Raw genomic sequence first — 14,413 nt, 5'->3', positions numbered from 1 at the left:
CACCATATGTGATGTTGGGAATCAAACGTGGAATTCCTGCATGCAAGACATGTTTTCTGGCCTACTGAGCTATCTCTATGGCCCTTTAGTTTTTTTTTTTTCATTTTTCTTGGCAGTTTGCTTAGTAGAGGAATTGCTGAGTCACATTTAACTTCCAAAGAGCTTGCTATATTGTCCTAAATCAGCTGCACCATTTTACATTTCCACCAGTTTATAAAGGTCTCAGTTTTCCATATCTTCCCCAACACTGGTTCTAATCTGTCTTTATTATTGTTAGCCATTCTAGTTGGTATAAAAAAGTACTATTGACATTTTAATTTGTGTTTCCCTAATGACTATTGTTGATGAGCATCTTTCCATGTGCTTATTAAACATCTATATATCACTCTTGGAAAAATGTCTGTTTAAAATGTTTTTCATTTTTTTTAATTGGGTAATTTTTAATATTTTTAAATTGTAAGAAATCTTTATCTATTTTTATTATTATCAAAATTATCTTTTATCCAGTTTAATGATTTACAAATATATTTCTATTTGTGGGAGTTATCAATATACTCTTTTGAAAGTGTCCTATGAAATGTAAATATTATGGATTTTGATGTTCAATTCATTTTCTTCTGTTTTTTGGGATATACCCAGAGTGATCAGAGCTTACTTCTGGCTCTGTGCTTAGGAATCACTCCTGACAGATCTCAGAAGATCACCTGGGATGCCAGAGATCAAGCTAGTGTCTTCTGTAGCAAGGCAAAAACCCTACCCGGTTCATTACCACTCTCACTCACTTTATTTTTTTTGCTTGGTTTTTAGTATCATATCTAAAAGACTATTGACTAATTCAAGAGCATGGATATTTATATATTTTATAAGAGTTTTTCTAGTTTTTATTCTTACATTCAGGTCTTTCATCACTTTAAGTTAATTTTTATTTTGTTTTAGGGCCATACCCAGTGCTCAGGGCTTATTTCTGATTTTTTGCCCAGGGATTGTTCCTGGTGGTTCTTTTTTCTCCATTTTTAAAAAATATTTTTTAGTGAATCACCGTGATAATTGTTACAAAACTTCCATGATTGAGTTTCAGTCATACAATGATCCCATCCCTCCACCAGTGTACATTTCCACCACCAATGTCCCTAGTATCCCTCCCACCACCCCACTCCACCCCACTCCCTGCCTCTATGACAGACAATTTCCTTTTTACTCTCTCTCTACTTTTGGGCATTATGGTTTGTAATACAGATACTGAGAGGCCATCATATTTGGTTCTTTACTTTCAGCACACATCTCCCACCCCAGGCGATCCCTCCAATCATCTAAGTCCTGGTAGTTCTTAGAGGACCATATGAAGTGCTGGAGATTGAGTCTGGGTCAGCTTATGCAAGGCAAGCTCCCTATCCACTGTATTATCTCTGACAATTAATAGGGAATGATCCTGCTGAAATTACTTACCAAATAAATGTCTCTAGCTTGCCTCCAAGTAAGGGCGTATCTAGTTTTCAATGCATGGGTGTTCTGGTGATGCAAAGCATGAGACTTATCAGCATTTATTACCAAAGCAACCAACTTATCAGCTCGGTCATTGGCGTGAGCTAAAGGATCCGGGAGATTGGCATGAGCTCGAATATGAGTAGTATGTAAAGGATGTTTACGGTCTCTCAAAACTTGCTGTAAATGTTTAAATAAAGAAATAAGATCAGAGTCACTCAAAGACAAAGCAATAGTAAGTACATAATTAAGAGTCCAGGCTCCATGTTGAGAATTGGTTATAATATTAACTGGTTTAGAATAATCTCGTAAAAGAGAAATAATTGCAAACAATTCATTCTTTTGAACTGAATTATATGGAGTTTGTAAAACTTTATCATTTTGCATATCAGTATAAACAGTCTTTCCTTTTTTTTTCCTTTTTTGCTTTTTGGGTCACACCCAGCGATGCACAGGGGTTACTCCTGGCTCTGCACTCAGGAATTACTCCTGGCAGTGCTCGGGGGACCATATGTGATGCTGGGATTCGAACCTGGTTTGGCCACGTGCAAGGCAAACGTCCTACCCACTGTGCTATTGCTCCATCCCCCAGCCTTTCCTTCTTTGATAGCATCTGTAAATGACTCTTCAAATTAACTTTTATATAATTGAAGTAAAATTCAAAGTTAATTCCTTTATTATTATTATTTTTTTGTTTTGTGTGCCATATCCAGCTGCGCTCAGGGCTAACTAATGGCTCTGTGCTCAGTGATTATTCTTGTCAGGGTTTTGGGAACCATATGTACCACTGGAGATTGAACTCCGATCTGGAAAATCAAGAAAAGATATAAAAGACAATTTAGAGGGAGAAGTATAAGCACATCACGACTATGTGAAGAAGTTTATGGATATTGGATCCTAAAGTTTAAATACTGGTAGCAGAAAAAGAAGGCAGGCTAAACTTACCCTAGAGATAGCTTTTTATTTGGTTTTTATGTGGTTTATATTTATTAATATTTATAAATTAGTACTGAGAAAAATTTAAATATTTAGTGAGAAATAAAAATAAACCTAATATATCTTAACATAAATAACAAAAATTTATTTCCCTTCCCTCCCCTTTTTTTTGTTTTTGTTGTTTTGATGACCAGAGATCACACACACTTCATTGCTATACCTAGCCACTTGATTGTGGTGTTTGTACACTTGAACTTAGTTGTGATAGTCACATGCTTCATATGGTGCTTCAACATGTATGTCCCATGGTTTGCACTTCTTGGTTTTGGTGCTCACACACATTTTGGTTGCAATGCTTTCCAGGGGGTCACACACATGGTTGTGATATTCATACACTCCAGTTGTGGTGCTTGCTTTGGTTTGAATGCTTTTGTTGATACACAGTTTAGTTGTGGTGCTTGCTGTAGTTCTCATTCTTAAGTACACCAGAGATTATATACTTTGTTATGCTTGAGTTCCCAAATGGCAGTACTGCTGGAATTGTGCTCAGTGCATGTAGGGTAGTGCCAGGAATCATGGCCTTATCCTTGCAAGACAGGCACTTTGCCACTGAGCTATCCCTGGGGCTCTTTAGCAGTTTTCTATGAAAAATAGCAATTTTCAAACTGAGAAGATTTAATGATGTGAGTGACATTAGCTCTTCTTGGTAAATATTTAAATATATGGGTTAAATGACTGAATTTTTAAATCTGCATCTGTATGTTGTACTCACATATCATATACCCTCTGGAAAACAATACATACTCATGAGACAGTAAGGGAAAAAAAAAACAATTAACATTTTAGTAGTACTGTGAACATAATTTTACTTTGTACATCCTCTGAAAGAATTTCAGAGAGCTCACAGTTCCCTGGACAGCACTATGAGAACTGATATAAATTGAATGTTTATAACAAAAGAGTTTCTAATTGCTCATAATGTGAGAGATGATGAGGAATCTGAACTAAGTACTTGTAATATATGTGAATGAATGGAGAAGATGCTCTGAGCATGAGACTTAAGAAGAAAAATCAAGGGACCAGAGACATAGCAGTGGTTTGGTTAGGCTAGATTTTGAACTTGATAGTAAAGCAGGTAAGGCTTGCCTTGCACATAGCTGACTCAAGCTTGATCCCTTGTACTGTACCCTAACCATCCCCTTAACCTAGCTAGGGGTGATCCCTGAGCACAGCTGGCTATGCCTCCGAAACCAGGAATAAAGAAATATCAAAAGGTCCCAGAAAGAGACAGAAGGGAGTATTTGAGTTCCAGCTAGATAGATATTTCATCACTGACCCTGTGAAATCAGTATTCCTCTAGAAAAGGGCAGCATTTTTGCAGAGGTTTATCTAACACAAATCTCTTTGTTTTATCCAAGGTGAGTTAGGAATAATTCTAGCAAGAGGAGCTATTTTTAGAGACGAGAGGAAACATTTAAGGCAACAGAGATTTTATTATTATTATTTTAATTTTAAATTTTTATTTTCAAAAGTTGTTCTTAATAGTAGGACTGGAGCGATAGCACAGCGGGTAGGGCATTTGCCTTGCATGCAGCTGACCCGGGTTCGATTCCTCCATCCCTCTCGGAGAGCCTGGCAAGCTACTAAGAGTAGCCCGCCTGCACAGCAGAGCCTGGCAAGCTACCCGTGGCATATTTGATATGCCAGAAAACAGTAACAACAGGTCTCACAATTGAGACGTTACTGGTGCCCAATCCAGCAAACCAATGAACAATGGGACAACAGTGCTACAGTGCTACAGTTCATAATAATTGATTATATTCAATATATCAACACCAGTCCCATAACCATTACGCTTTCCCACTACCATTATTTCAAAGTTTCCCACCACCACTGTAGCCTGCTCCACAGGCAGATGCTAGATAATTTATTTTGTATTGCTTGTTATAAATAGTATAAGATGTCTGTAAGGGTCCATCTCACAGTGATTCAACAAAAAAGCAAAAAAAAAAAAGAAAAATAGTGTGAGATATCACGTGGCTGCTTTTGCGGTTGTGTGCTCCTACGATTATAAAAATTTGAATAAGTGGAGTCCAGAGCCATCTCTGCAGTGAGCTGCTCAGTTCCAAGATTCATTTGTGAATTTCAGGATCATGGCCGTTAATGTGCTTGAATGGCACCCAGAGGCAGTTCGTTGGCAAGACAGTCAGAACCCCGTATGGTTGGGGAGATGGGAAGGAATGACCCATGAGGCCTGGTGTTTTCAGTTACTGGTCCCACATACTGGGATTTTCAGCGGATTTAGTCTCTTTGTTGGAGGGCCCAGGACAAGTCTGTGAAGATCTGCCATGAGAGTGGCGGCAATTTTTTTCTGGAGGCTTGGAGCTGTTGGGGTTCATCTGTTGCAGGCAGAGAGAGAGAACGCCTGCTCCCATCTGAGGTGCCCCTGTGTAATCAGCCCAGCACATGGTCTAGAGCCATCCCTGCAGTGAGCTGCTCAGTTCCAAGATTCATTTGTGAGTCCAACAGAGAGATTTTAAAGTGAGAAAACAGAAGTAGGAATTTTTTTGTTTGGTTTTGGGCACCCAGTGATGCTCTGAGGATACTCCAGGCTCTGAACTCAGGAATCACTCCTGGAAGGGCTCAGGGGACCATATGGTATGCTAGGGATCGAACTTGGATTGGCCTTGTACAAAGGGAAGTGCCCTATCCACTGTGGTATTGCTCTGGCCCAAGATAGAGGAGTTTTTTTTTCTTTTGTCTTTTTTGGGTCATATCCATCAGTGCTCAGGGGTTACTCCTGGCTCTCCACCAGGAATCACTCCTAATGGGGCTTGGGGGACCATATGGGATCGAACCCAGGTTGGCCATGTGCAAGACAAATGCCATACCTGCTGTACTATCTACTCTGGCTTAAGAAACAGGAGTTTCTAGTTGCTCCTGGCTCTGCACTCAGGAATTACTCCTGGCAGTGTTTGGGGACCATATGGGATACCGGGGACTGAACCCCTGTCAGCCATGTACAAGGCAAATGCCCTACCCACTGTACTGTCACTCCAGCCCCAAAATAGGAGTTTCTTAACCCGGTATGTTGGTCCAACTTGAAGTTATAATGATGATAGACTTGGCCAGGATAGCTGTTAGAATAGTAGAGGAACGGGATGTTTTGAGTCACTGCCAGGCTTGCTGCATGAAGCAGTTGAGTATGCGTTGAGCAGGCAGTGGAGGTACACAGAGCAGAAAGGCTCTGTGTCAACTACGTTTTTATCTTGTTACCCTGCAGGATGGATCCATGCTGTACTGACGCCTGTTGACTGCCTTGCATTTGGAGGGAATTTCCTACACAGCCTTAACATTGAAATGCAGCTCAAGTGAGTCTTAAAACTTCAGTGATCTGATCCTGAGTTGACCATTCTCGTCTGCTATAGTCCTTGGGTTGTCCCCTGTAATGAGGAGTGCATTATACAAGATGCAAGATGACCAGAATTGAAGGGATATTGGTTCAGTCTTAGGATAAATACTTCATTCTCAGTACCATTTGAGCTCAAGTTTCCTACCCCATAAAGTAGGATTTTACAGAGTATATGGGCTGGAGCAATAGCACAGTGGTTGGGTGTTCGCCTTTCACGCGGCCGACCCGAGTTCGATTTCTCTGCCCCTCTTGGAGAGCCCGGCAAGCTACCGAGAGTATCGAGCCCGCGAGGCAGAACCTGGCAAGCTACCCGTGCGTACTGGATATGCCAAAACCAGTAACAATAAGTCTCTCAATGAGAGATGTTACTGGTGCCCGCTCGAACAAATCGATGAGCAATGGGATGTAATGATATAGAGTATATGTAATGGATAGAAAGCTTCCAAAACAATACTTGATGTCTAGTTAGGTGTTCAGTTAACAGGACCCTTGTTATTGTTATTACTGTGTCTAATTCCTTCAGAGCCTATGAGATTGAGAAGCGGCTGAGCACAGCAGACCTCTTTAAATTCCCCAACTTTGAGACCATTTGTTGGTATGTGGGAAAGCACATCCTGGACATCTTTCGAGGTATAGTATCATTTTCCAACTGTCTTTTTTGTCCTATTCATGTGTGTATATGTGTGTGTTCATGAGACTATCTCCTAAGTCAAATTATAATACTACTCCATAACCCCAAAGTGACCCTTTTACAATCTTATTCCCTCTCTTTCCCTGCACTATTAATAATTTCTGAAAATCATTCATCTATTTTTCTTTCTTATAATTTTATCACTTCAAAACTTCTATAAAATGGAATAACATGATCTTTTGAGATTGACCTTTTACTAAAAATGTAATGTAACATAGAGCATGGATTTTAATGAATTTATTTAGCAAAAGTGACAGAGATTATTTATCACAGTGAAATTATCCCTCCTTCCCGTGAATTAGGGTAATAAACTTAGTCTGGATAGTCAGAGTTTCCTGGCTATTCGCATACAGACAAGTCCAGTCTGGATCACTTTGTCACCATTGTGTTGGTTCCTGGGTATCATTAATATGCTGTTTCCTCTTTCCTGTTTTGCTCAGAAATATAGTTTCTCTCTAACTTAAGATTCTTCTTTGTCTTGCCCAACAGTAGAATCAGTATCTCAAAATTACAAAAACCTTCCAAGGCATTCTCCTTCCAAGGAGAATACAGTCTCCTACCCAACACCTCAAATGCTTAGTCTGTCATCTAGAAAGATGACACTTAAGATGATCACTTAAGTGTTCAGAGACAGCGTGACTATCTGTTCATTACCTGTTCTGAATAGTTCACTTCAGTGGAATATTCTTTTTTTTTTACATTTTTTAAAAATTTATTTATTTTTAATTAGTGAACCACCGTGAGGGTACAGTTACAGATTTATACACTTTTGTGCTCATGCTTTCCTCATACAAAGTTCGGGAACCCATCCCTTCACCAGTGCCCATTCTCCACCACCAGTAAACCCAGCATCCCTCCCACCCTCCCCAATCCCATCTCCCCCCACCCCACCCTGCCACTGTGGCAGGGCATTCCCTTCTGTTCTCTCTCTCTAATTAGCTGTTGTGGTTTGCAATAAAGGTGTTGAGTGGCCACTGTGCTCAGTCTCTAGCCCTCATTCAGCCCGCAATTCCCTTCCCCCGCATGGCCTTCGACTACATTACAGTTGGTGATCCCTTGTCTGAGTTGCCCTTTCCCCAGAATGTGAGGCCAGCCTCCAAGCCATGGAGTCAACCTCCTGGTACTTTCAATGGAATATTCTTTATTGAACTAAAAGCTGACTGTTAAAACTTGTTGTGGAGTAACCCAGAACACAGCTAATCTTTCCTTTGAACTAACTACCCTTTAGATTCACAAAGGGGGCAATTATGGTTCTTTTAGTCACATTTTGAGCCCAAGAGGAAGAGTAGAGCAGTAGAAAGAAAACAAGCTTTAGATTCAAACAATCATTCATGGTTTCCAGTCTTTGCTTTGGCACATCTTAGGTATTTGTCCTTAGTAAAGTCTTTTTGTCTCTTTAAGCCTCAGTTACCTAAGAGATAAGTAATGAAGAGTAATTCAAACAAGGTAGATATATGAGGTCTGGAGAGATAGTACAGCAGGTAAGATGCTTGCCTTGCATGTGGCAGGCCTGGATTTGATACCCAGCACCACATATGGTTCCTCCAAGCTTGCCAGGAGTCATCCCTAGGCCCAGAGCCAGGAGTGAGTACTGTTGAATGTGGCCAAAGCTTCTTCCTCCAAAATAAGATAGATATATGGATTAAATGATATAGTAGGTGCCAGTGCTTGGCAGACAAGAGGTTCTCATTAAATAAACTCTATTCTAAGAACTGAAATCAAGTTGTACTCAGAATTTGAGCATTTTCTCTGGTTATCTGAAAATGGCAGCATATGCTTTACTTCTGCCTGACTTCATTGATGTTCCACTTTTCTCTTTCACTCTCTAGGTCTGCGAGAGAACAGGAGACATCCTGCCTCCTACCTGGTCCATGGTGGCAAAGCCCTGAACTTGGCCTTTAGAGCCTGGACAAGGAAAGAGGTAAATAAACATTTCTTTATCTTCTCTAGAATCTCTTCTCCATAGGGAGTAGGTTTGGGTAAATGACTTGTGGAGGCAGAAGAGAGCAAGGAGGCTTGTCTGCTCCTGGAATTACAGTGAAGGACTAGATTAGGATTTCTTTCTTTCTTTTTTTTTTTTTTTTAGCTTTTTGGATCACACCTGGCGATGCACAGGGGTTACTCCTGGCAGTGCTCTGGGAACCATATGGGATGCTGGGAATCAAACCTGGGTCAGCCACTGCGTGCAAGGCAAATGCTCTACCCGCTGTGCTATTGCTCCAGCCCTAGATTAGGATTTCTTAAATTGCATTATTGGATTACATTTTGAAATCTTTCTGCTTTTTAAAAAAATAACACATTAGAAAAATATAGAGGAGTATAAAGAAGGAAAAACATCAACTGTAGTTTCAACAGTAGGAGAGACATAGTGTTTATTTTTGGGTTTTCTTTGATCTTTTTTATAGTTATTTAAAAAGCAACTGTGATAGGCAAGAGAGATACTAAGCAGGTAGTGCACTTGCCTAACAAATGGCTGATCAAGGTTTGGTCCCTGCACATCATGTGGTCTCTTGAGTCCTGCCAGGAGGATCCCTGAGCATAGTCAGGAGTAAGCTCTGAGTACTGCTGGGTATGGCCCAGAAACAACAACAAAATAAGTAAAAATAAAAAGTATTGTGATCTCTCTATGCATATAAATTTTGTATCTGAATTGGTTGACTTATCTTAATTTTTCTGTGGCACCAAACTTGTTCATAAACATTTAATAGTTATATGATATTCCTTTCTTGGGCTGTTATATATTTATCTAACACTTTTTATGGTTGGTTTTTAAAAATATTTATTTATTTATTTATTTATTTATTTATTTATTTATTTATTTTTGCTTTTTGGGTCACACCTGGCGATGCACAGGGGTTACTCCTGGCTCTGCACTCAGGAATTACCCCTGGCCGTGCTCAGGGGACCATATGGGATGCTGGGATTCGAACCCAGGTCGGCCGCGTGCAAGGCAAACGCCCTACCCGCTGTGCTATCGCTCCAGCCCCGCTTTTTAAAAATTTCTGAAATTGTAGATACAGAGAAACACCAAGTAAATACCTGTGCACAGCAGTCTTTGTTGCTCATCAATTGTTTATTCAGCATAGATTTCTTGAAGAGCAGTTATTCTTCCTAGAAGAGCAAAGTATATGAAAAATATAAGGCTCTCTGTACATATCGCCAAATTGATTTTTTTAAATTTTTATTTTATTGAATAACCATGACAAAAAGTTACAAAGCTTTCAGGTTTAAGTCTCAGTCATATAATGATCAAACCCCCATCCCTTCACCAGTGCACATGTTCCACCACCAAGAACCTCAATATACCCCCCTCCCACCCCCCCCACCTGAGTGGCTAATTATCTTCACTTTATTCTCTCGATACTTTGAATACATTCAATATTTCAACAGAGAACTCACTATTGTTATTTGGAATTTTCCCCCAGCAATCAAACCTGCTGAAAGGCATCATTGATAATTTCTTTTCCATTACTGAGAATGAAGATTGTATGAGCTCGTGCGGCCGCAACAGCAGCTGCATGGTTTTGGATTTCTGTTATTTTAGCTCAGTTCACAGTCTAGATGCGTTTCTATAAGAAGCCTCGGGGTGCCAAAATGGGTCAGTAGACCTCCTGGATCATAGTCTTTAAGGAGCAGAGGGGTCGTGTCGTGCGTGGCTGCTCCAGATCTCATCTGGGCCGCCAAATTGATTTTTAAATGCCAATATCCATTCATCTGGGTATTAAATAACTATAAAATAAAATAAGAGAGTTCTGTCTATACCTATTTAGAACAAATACCAGAATTGTCAAATAAAGGTGTAAAACAATTTGTGCTTTGTGTTACCTTTTGTATACAGAGTAGAGGCAGGAAAAAATATTTGTATTGACTTATATTTATCTTTACGCACTATTTTTTAAAATTTTTTAAAAAAAATTAATGAATCACCCTGAGATACAGTTACAGACATACAAACTTTCGTGCTTACATTTCAGTCATACAATGATCGAGTACAAGTCCCTCCACCAGTACCCATTCTCCACCACCAATGTTCCCAGTATCCCTCCCACCCTCTACCCTCCACCCCCGCCTCTGTGGCAGGTGTATTCCCTTTTTCTTTCTTTCTCCTTTAGGGTGTTGTGGTCTGAAGTGCAGGTATTAAGTGGCCATCATGTTTGGTCTGTCATCTACTGTCAGCACATAATTCCCATCCCGAGCAGGTCATACAAGCATCCTTTACTTGGTGGTCCCTTCTCTATCTGAGCTACCTTTTCCCTCAGCATGTGAGGCCAGCTTCCAAGCCGTGGAGCAATCCTCCTGGTCCTTATCTCTACTATGCTTGGGGGTTAGTCTCCCATTCTATTACTTTATATTCCACAAATGAGTGCAACCCTTCTATGTCTGTCCCTCACTTTCTGATTCATTTCATGTAACATGACACTCTCAAATGTTGATTCACTTATAAGCAGATTTCATGACTTCATCTTTTCTAACAGCTGCATAGTATTCCATTGTGTAGATGTATCAAAGTTTCTTTAGCCAGTCATCTGTTCTCGGGCACTTGGGTTTTTTCCAGATTCTGGCTATTGTAAACAGTGCTGCAATGAACATACAAGTGCAGCTATCATTTCTACTATATTTTTTCATCTCTGGGATATATTTCTAGAAGTGGTATTGCTGTGTCAGATAGGAGCTCAATTTCTAATTTTTTGAGAAATGTCCATACTGTTTTCCAAAAGGGCTGAACCAGTCCATATTCTCACCAGCAGTGAAGGAGAGTCCCTTTCTCCCCACATCCCTGCCAGCAATGTTTGCTTTTTTTGGATGTGGCCAGTCTCTGGGGTGTGAAATGATATCTCATTGTTGTTTTGATCTGCATCTCCCAGATGATTAGTGATGTAGAGCATTTTCTCTTGTGCCTTTTAGCCATTTGGATTTTTTCTTTTTCTTTCTTTTTTTGCTTTTTTTGGGTCATACCTGGCAATGCTCAGGGGTTACTCCTGGCTCTGCACTCAGGAATTACTCCTGTCTGTGTGCTTGGGGGATCATATGGGATGCTGGGAATTGAACTCGGGTGGGCCTCGTGCAAGGGAAACGCCCTCCTGATGTGCTATCTCTCCAGCCCCTGGATTTTTTCTTTGACAAAGTTTCTATTCATTTCATCGCCCCATTTTCTGATGGGGTTGGATGTTTTCTTCTTGTAGAGTTCAAACAGTGCCTTGTATATCCTTGATATCAACCCCTTATCAAATGGGTATTGGGAGAATATCCTTCTCCAATCTTTAGACTGTCTTTGCATTTTGCTCACTGTTTCTTTCGAGGTACAGAAGCTTCTTAGTTTAAGATAGTCCCATTTATTTATCTCTGTTTCCACTACCTGGTCAGTGGTGAGTTATCTTTGAAGATACCTTTAGCTTCAGCGTTGTGGAGGGTTTTGCCAACCTTTTCTTTAGTGTACCTGATGGATTCTGTTCTGATGTTGAGGTCTTTAATCCATTTTGATCTGACTTTTGTGCATGGTGTTATGTAGAGGTCTGAGCCCATTTTTTTGCATGTAGCTGTCCAGTTTTGCCAGAACTGTTTGTTAAATAGGCTTTACATACTCCACTTCACATTTCTTGCTTCCTTAACAAAGATTAGATGATCATATATTTGAGAGTGTGTATAAGGATATTCAATCCTGTTCCTTTGACCTGCGGCTCTGCCTTTGTTCCAGTACCATTCTATTTTAATTATTACCACTTTGTAGTAGAGTTTGAGGTTAGGGAAGGTGATGCCTCCCATCTTCTTTTTCTACAGAATTGCTTTGGCTATTTTGGGGGTTTGTTGGTCCATATGAATTTCAGGAGTGTTTGATCCACTTCTTTGAAGAATTTCATGGGCATCCTTATAGGGATCGTGTTGAATCTGTATAATGCTTTGGGAATTATTGCCATTTTGACAATGCTGGTTCTACCAATCCATAAGCCGGGGATATGTTTCCAATTCCTCGTGTCCTCTTTTATTTCGAGAAGTAGAGTTTTGTAGTTTTCTTTGTACAGGTCCTTTACCTCCTTATTTTAGCTGATTCCGAGGTACTTGATTTTCTGAGGCATGATTATGAATGGGATTGCATTTTTCATGTCACTTTCTTCTCTCTTATTATTTGCGTATAGGAAAGCCATGGACTTTTGGGTATTGATTTTATAGCCTGTGACTTTACTATAAAAGTCTGTTGTTACTAGGAGTTTCTTGGTAAAGGCTTTGTGGTTGTCTAAATATAGTATCATATCATTTGCAAATAGTGAGAGCTTTATTTCTTCCTTTTCTATCTGGATGCCCTTAATAACTTTTTCTTGCAAAACCGCTATTGCAAGTACTTTCATTACTTTATTGAACAGAAGTGGTGAGAGTGGGCATCCTTGTCTCGTCCCTGATCTTGGAGGGAAGGCTTTTAGTTTTCCCTCATTAAGATTAATGCTTGCCATAGGCTTGTGGTAGATGGCTTTGACTACATTGAGGAAAGTTCTTTCTATACCTATTTTGATGAGAGTTTTTATCATAAACGGGTGCTGGATCTTGTCAGATGCTTTCTCTGCATCTATTGATATGATCATATGGTTTTTATCTTTTCTTTTACTGATATGATGGATTATGTTAATTGACTTCTGAATGTTAAACCATCCTTGTATTCTTGGGATGCATCCCACTTGGTCGTGGTGTATGATTTTTTTTGATGAGTTGTTGGATTCTATTCTCTAATATTTTGTTGAGGATCTTCCCATCCATGTTCATCAGAGATATCGGCCTGTAATTTTCTTTTTTGTGGTGTCTCTGTTTGCTTTTGGTATTAAGGAGATATGTGCCTCACAGAACTGTTTGGGAGTATTTCTGTTTCTTCAGTTTCCTGGAAAAGCTTGAGAAGAACTGGCAGTAAATCCTCTTTAAATGTTTGGAAGAGGGGCTAGAGTGATAGCACAGTGGGTAGGACGGTTGCCTTGCACGCGGCCAACCCGGGTTCGATTCCCAGAATCTCATAAGGTCCCCTGAGAATCACCAGTGGTAATTCCTGAGTGCAGAGCCAGGAGTGACCTCTGTGCATCGCCAGGTGTGACCCCACCCTCAAAAAAAAGTAAATGTTTGGAAGAACTCGCTAGTGAATCTTTCTGGACTTGGGCTTTTGTTTTTGGGGAGACTTTCGATTACAGCTTCAATTTCCTTGATAGTAATAGCTCTATTAAGTTATTCCAAATCTTCTTGGTTCAGCCTTGGTAGGTTATAGGAATCCAGGAATTTATCCATTTCTTCTAGGTTCTCTTGTTTCGTGGCATACAGACTTTCAAAGTAGTCTCTGATGATCTTTTGAATTTCTTTGGTTTCTGTTGTGATGTCCCCTTTTCATTTCTGATTGGGTTTATTAGGGTTCTTCCTCTCTCTTTCTTTGTGAGTCTTGCTAGTGGTTTTTCAATCTTGTTTATTTTCTCAAAGATCCAGATCTTGGTTTCATTTATCTTTCTATTGTTATTTTTGGGTTTCCATGTTGTGGATTTCTACTCTAAGTTTTATTTCTTTCCTTCTGCCTGGTTTGGGATCCTTTTGTTGGTCTTTTTCTAAGTTCTTGAGCTGTGAAGTCAAGTTATTTATGTGGGTCCTTTCTTCCTTCCTGAGAAATGCTTGCAGAGCTATAAATTTTCCCCTTAACATGGCTTTAGCTGTATCCCACAGGTGTCTTCATTTTCATTTGTTTCCAGATACCTTTTGATCTCTTCCTTGATTTCGTTCCTGACCCACTTGTTGTTCCTGACCCACTCGTTGTTCAGCACTGAGTTGTTTAATTTCCAGGTGTTTGATTTGGTTCTCTGCATGTGTGCATGATTATCTTCTATCTTCAGTGCATTGTGGTCTGAAAAGATAGTTGATACAATGTCTATCTT

General features: G+C 39.9%; 1 protein-coding gene across 7 annotated transcripts in view; it reads left to right on the top strand.

The window, feature by feature from the left end:
- The window catches only part of PHF8 (PHD finger protein 8), a 128,097-nt gene that overhangs the window by 48,246 nt on the left and 65,438 nt on the right, over window positions 1-14,413 (top strand). For all 7 annotated transcript variants that reach the window (XM_055122172.1, XM_055122173.1, XM_004606476.2 and 4 more), the window contains exons 9-11: window positions 5,702-5,789; window positions 6,354-6,460; window positions 8,351-8,442. In XM_055122172.1, the coding sequence (XP_054978147.1) occupies window positions 5,702-5,789; window positions 6,354-6,460; window positions 8,351-8,442 (287 nt within the window). The remainder of the gene's footprint in view (window positions 1-5,701; window positions 5,790-6,353; window positions 6,461-8,350; window positions 8,443-14,413) is intronic.

The sequence above is a fragment of the Sorex araneus genome, chromosome X, assembly GCF_027595985.1.
Source record: "Sorex araneus isolate mSorAra2 chromosome X, mSorAra2.pri, whole genome shotgun sequence".
NCBI lineage: Eukaryota > Metazoa > Chordata > Mammalia > Eulipotyphla > Soricidae > Sorex > Sorex araneus.
Note: the sequence above shows the minus strand (reverse complement) of the source record. Positions and strands in the feature narration are given on the sequence as shown.